Source organism: Bidens hawaiensis, unplaced genomic scaffold (genome assembly GCF_021521415.1).
Source record: "Bidens hawaiensis isolate Kalapana, Puna unplaced genomic scaffold, B.hawaiensis_p1.1 tig00001511_1, whole genome shotgun sequence".
Classification (NCBI taxonomy): Eukaryota; Viridiplantae; Streptophyta; class Magnoliopsida; order Asterales; family Asteraceae; genus Bidens; species Bidens hawaiensis.
Window position 1 is genome coordinate 746,276 of NW_027491085.1, and position 5,298 is coordinate 751,573.

A 5,298-nucleotide genomic window follows, 5' to 3' on the forward strand; every position below is an offset into this window, starting at 1 on the left:
CGCGACCGCGGGCTGAAGGTGGATTCGGGTCAGGTTGGGCGGCCGAGGGGGGGGGGGTGGGTTGGTTTGTGGTTTTAGAGGTGGTAGTGTGTAAGGCCTGACCGGCTATGGTGGCTGCATACTGGGCTTTCTCGGCTTTTTGACTTTCGATCATACAAAGTTGGGAGCGGGCTTCATGAAAGGATGGGATGGGGTCTTTGTGTTGTAGGATGGTTGAGATGCCTTCATATGCATCGGTGAGGCCAGCAAGTAGGTGTAAGACTAGGAGTTTATTATCAAGGGGAGCACCTACGTTGGCAAGTTGATCGGCGATGGATTTGATGGCTTGACAATAAGCAGACATGTTGGGAAAACCATCAAGCCGAGTGGTTGCAAATTTCTGAAGAAGGTATGTAGCTCGAGTGTTCTTGTTGGCTTGGAAAAGGCCTTCAAGAGCCGACCAAGCATCATAGGCCGACATCTTGGGTTTGACAATAGTATTAAGAAGATCATTAGAGATAGTCCCATAGATCCATTGTTTGACAATGGCATCTAGACGAGACCATTGATCATCCAGGGATTGCTGAGTTGTATCTTTTGCAGCATCCGATGAGGAGGATGTTGCGGTTGTGATACGAGGAGAAAGGTGATCACTTACCTGATAAGCATGGCAGTGATTTTGGAAGAGCTCTGCCCACAGTCCATATTGACTGGATTCGGATTCAAGGAGGACTGGAATGGCGTGTCGGATGTTGTTGACAGTAATGGCAGGGTGGAGTTTCTCGGCCATGGTGGTTTTGGCGGATGAGACTACGGCAGAAGGAGGGGGCGGCAGGGAAGGGGTGGGGAGATTAGGGTTAGACTCTTGATACCATATTAGAATAAATCATCCTCCTCTTTTCATTAACAATTCCCATGGGTATAAATAATACAAAGTATCCCGTATAAATGGCAATAATAATCAACTAATAATTACAAGAATAATCAACTATATATAAATATTCTATTAATAAGTACCATTGTAATTATTTCTCAACACATAGTTATGTAAAATACAGAAAAATAATTAAAAACAGTAAAAATAAACAACTAAAAGCAGGTAAAAAGGTCATGTGTTTATTCTGATGCAGGGGATATGAGAGATGTGGGACCAATAGGAGCCTCTTCTGTCACAACTTTCTTCTAGATTTAGGCACTTCATGATTCTTAAACTCAAAAGTGAAGGCAGGAGAACTTCTGGTAGACGCATCACCTCTGGGCAATCCCATATAGCGAGATGTTGGAGCGAGGTGAGGTGTTGGAGTCCTTCTGAGAGTGATTTCAGTTTCTTAAATTCAAATATCTCAAGAGCGGTAAGAGATGAAGGAATAAGATTCGACAGTTGATCACAACTACTCACACCATCTTCTTCTGAGAGTCCACCGCGTAACCTTAGGTTGATAAGTGAGCTTGGGAAATTCTGTGCGCCCCACTCTAAGATCGGCTTATTCAATTCCCCTATTACAAGGGTATTCAGTTTGGGAGGCCAAAATCCACATCCACGAGGAAAGGAAGCATCTATATGTGGGCATTTGTATATTCCCAGATATTTTAACGAGGTGAGATTAGGTAATTCGTGGTCAGGAAATGACTTTAAGTTTGGACAATTGTGTATTATCAGGTAGGTGAGGTGAATAAAGTGACTCAATTCAATCATGGTTGTCAGATGTCGCAAACTTACAAACGCTGCATTTTGAAGCATTGGCATGTGTTGGTTGTTGATAAGCATCCCAGTGATGTTATCTCCTTCTAATTCCTTCTTTAACAGTTTGTCACAAGATAAAATGGTGAGAAACTTGAGCTTCGGCCTTCCTTGTGTCGGAAATGAAACAGATGTAATGGAATTACAACCACTGATGTTCAACTCCTCAATGTTATCTGGACACCTACAATGCTCCATACTCCGGCATTTTACAATCTTTAACTTCCTAAGAGTTGCTATGAGGTTGCTCCCACAATTATCACCATCCTCTTTCTCTTCTAATCTCACCAAATTTCTACAGTCCCATACTTCCAAGTCCTTTAAATTATTGAGAACCTTGTTTCCATGCCACAAATATCTTATTCCATGGCACACACGTATGATTAACTTTTCAACTGCTCCAAGATACTCTGTAACACCTCTCCACACCACATCATTAAGCCCTAAAATCTTTTCTATTTTCATCTCAGTGACTCCTGAAGCAAGCTGAACCAGCCTTCTCAACACCTCACTATTGCATTCATATATTTTTAGAACATTCAATGAAGGTAGTTCTTCAGGAGACACTTCAACCAGATTAGGACAATTTCTTATAACAAGCTTTTGAAGGCATGGAAACGACACAACCCCATCTCTGGTTGACCATTCCAACAACGACTTCATATTTCGTAGTTTAAGAATCTCAAGTGAAGGGAATGCATAACCAGTCCCAGCTAACTCTGAACCTATAGCCCTCACCTCATCCATGTCTTCAATAAACAACTTCTTAAGTGATGGTAACTGCCCCAGTGGTGGTAAAGATGTACATTTTTTACAGCCACGTATAGACACGCTAATCAAATGAAGAAATGAGGGATCCCCAACCCAACTAGGAAACTCCTTACCCGCATATGACACTATTCCAAGCTTTATCAGACTGTCATTACGAGGCTTCAACACATTGAGGACCTCCTTTTCAAGAGATTCTTTTCGAGAATCATCAAACACATCACTCCATTCTAGATCTAACTCGCTAAACCTCTTTTGCAATAAGTTCGCCTCACGTGCATGAGTTGCTAGTTCCACTTGTTCCAGCCCCTTAATGTGAGTCTTCCCATGAAGATTTGTGAGGTTTTTAAGCTTGGTGATTACAAGGCCGTTATCTCTACCGATAATGATCTTGGAGAGAGTATGTAAGCTCTTTAACTCGCCAACTCCCAAGGGCATCTTATTCAAAAGCAGAGTGTCCCTAATATCCATATGCCGCAAGTTTTTAAGCTTTGAGAAGTTGTTGGGCAGTTTACTTAATTTGATGCATCCAAAAAGGATCAATGTCTGTAAATTGTAGAGATTACCAACATTTTCTGGTAATTGTGTGATTAAGGTTCGAGATAGGTTAAGATACCTCAAATGCTTCAAGTTGCCAATGGTGTCTGGTACCTCATTTATTTTATAATCACTCAACGATAGAACCCTTAACAATGGTAGTTCGGGAAGTAAGTTACCCATAACCTTACTAGATAAGTAGGATTCTCTCCAACTATCTTTTGGTTCAACAGCTAAGAATGCTCTCAAACTTCTAGCACTTTTGAATGGCTCGAACGCTGTGTAAGCTACAAATTTCTCATGAACAAATGACAGATGGCGGAACTTGTACAAAGCTTCCTTTCCAAAACTCCCATCCTTCACTCTCTCATGTTCTAATCTTAAAAAGAAATCTCCAGCAACACATGTGGCCAAGTCATTTAGCAAGTCATGCATCATGAAAGACGATTTGTCATTAGGTGCATGTTGAATCAATGACCTTGACAGCAACTCTTGAAAATATTCTAGACCTAAACGTTCCATTGACTTGCTTGAAGATGGCTGGTGCAAAAAACCTTCTGCCATCCAAAGTAAAATCAAATTCTCTTTGTCAAACACACAGTCCTTAGAGAACAAGGAGCAGTATGCAAACAACTGCTTCATACATGAAGAAAGATCATGGTAACTTAGTCTAAGAGCTGGTACAATCTCATCTCCTTTTCCTAAATTCCATATCTCACTATTCAATAACTCCTTCCACTCTTCTTCTTCAGTCTTTGTTCTCAATAACCTGCCAAGTACTCTTAAAGCCAAAGGCAAGCCATCACATTTTTTCACGATGCCTTCACCATATGCCATGAGCATTGGATGCGAATTAAAGTTATTTGCGCCCAACGCGTGTTGAGCATATAAAGAAATAGCATCATCATGTGAAAGAGTCTGAAGATGGTTTATATGATTGCAACCTAGTTTTTCGAGCAATTGCACCTTTCGAGTTGTCATGATAATTTTACTTCCCGGAGCACACTCATGAAATGGACTCACTAGGGTCTCCCACTCCTCGTAACTTTCACTCCATACATCATCTAATACTATCAAAAATCTTTTCTCCTTAAGTTGATTTTTAAGATCTACTTGTAAGAGATTTAAATCTGTGAAATCCTTGTTTTCTCCCGTCACAGATTGTAAGATGACTTTGCTTATACTAAAGATATCAAACTCGTCAGACACACAAGCCCATGCCTTGAGTTCGAAGTGATTCTTAACTTCCTCATCATCATACAAAAGTCTAGCTAGAGTGGTTTTGCCTAACCCGCCCATACCAACTATGGGCACAATGCTAAAGTTTTGGTTACCAGGCTCATCCCCTAATAGCTTCACAACCAATTCATTTTTTTCCTCTTCTCTCCCGACAATACTAGATGTATCTACCAAAGAGGTCTGATAAATTATTTTTGACTTTTCATCTTTTACAACCAAACCTAGACTGACCTTTTCCTTTTCTAGATCTTGTAATTTGGTGGTAATATTATCTAACTTTTTATACATCCTTTGACTTAGTGATAAATTTGTGCAACAACTTGGGATGAACATTCTTACCTTATTGGTCATGGCTCCAGATTGCTGAGTGAACTCATGATGCGTAGCTTCGGTTGCTAGATCATCAAGCACGTCAACTATGTCATAAGCTAGATGTTGGAGACCATTTAGCCACTGTTTAACAGCCCCATCTTTTATTTCTTTTTGAGAAGCATCGTTAAGTAGAGACTGGATCTGGGACAATGTTCTCTCTAGTTTCTTCAGCTCCGAACGAATTCCTTGGGACCGGGCATATGTCTTCAAGACTTCAGAGGCCAGCTTCTTAACAAGAAGTTTCAGGAGTTCAGAGGCTATGATTTCTGCCATTGTTAATGGTGAAGATGAAACACTGTATATGTGAATGAAAGAAAGAAATGATTTCAACTGTTTATATAGCTCCTTTTGGGCCAGTGTTTTGGTACCATCGTCGAAATTGGTTTAACTGATCTCGAATATTTTAAAACTGAACTTTATATTCTAATAAACTACTCGATATATTAAATTATGAGTTGGGGTATTTTACAAAGTGTCACAAAGATGAGAGGTATGAAAAAACATAATTTATTGTCATGTGTCAAGTGTTGATCAAAGTGGGAAGAACATAAATGTAATAACTTATCTTTTTACTCTCCACATGCAAGTCATATATATGTCAAATACTCAGTCATTTAAATGTTTATAACTTTTTCATACGATATTTAAAAAAAGAAAGTTCA

General features: G+C 39.8%; 1 protein-coding gene across 1 annotated transcript; it reads right to left on the minus strand.

Moving 5' to 3' along the window:
- Window positions 1-1,000: 1,000 nt before the first annotated feature.
- LOC143580593 (putative disease resistance RPP13-like protein 1) lies at window positions 1,001-5,069 on the minus strand. The gene has a single exon (XM_077063572.1). It carries the CDS (start codon window positions 4,907-4,909, stop codon window positions 1,088-1,090), a length of 3,822 nt encoding a protein of 1,273 aa, XP_076919687.1. The 5' UTR covers window positions 4,910-5,069; the 3' UTR covers window positions 1,001-1,087.
- Window positions 5,070-5,298: the final 229 nt, after the last annotated feature.

Bases quoted from the DNA above. Each gene is read 5' to 3' on its own strand.
- LOC143580593 (XM_077063572.1), bottom strand. From the start codon at position 4,909: ATGGCAGAAATCATAGCCTCTGAACTCCTGAAACTTCTTGTTAAGAAG.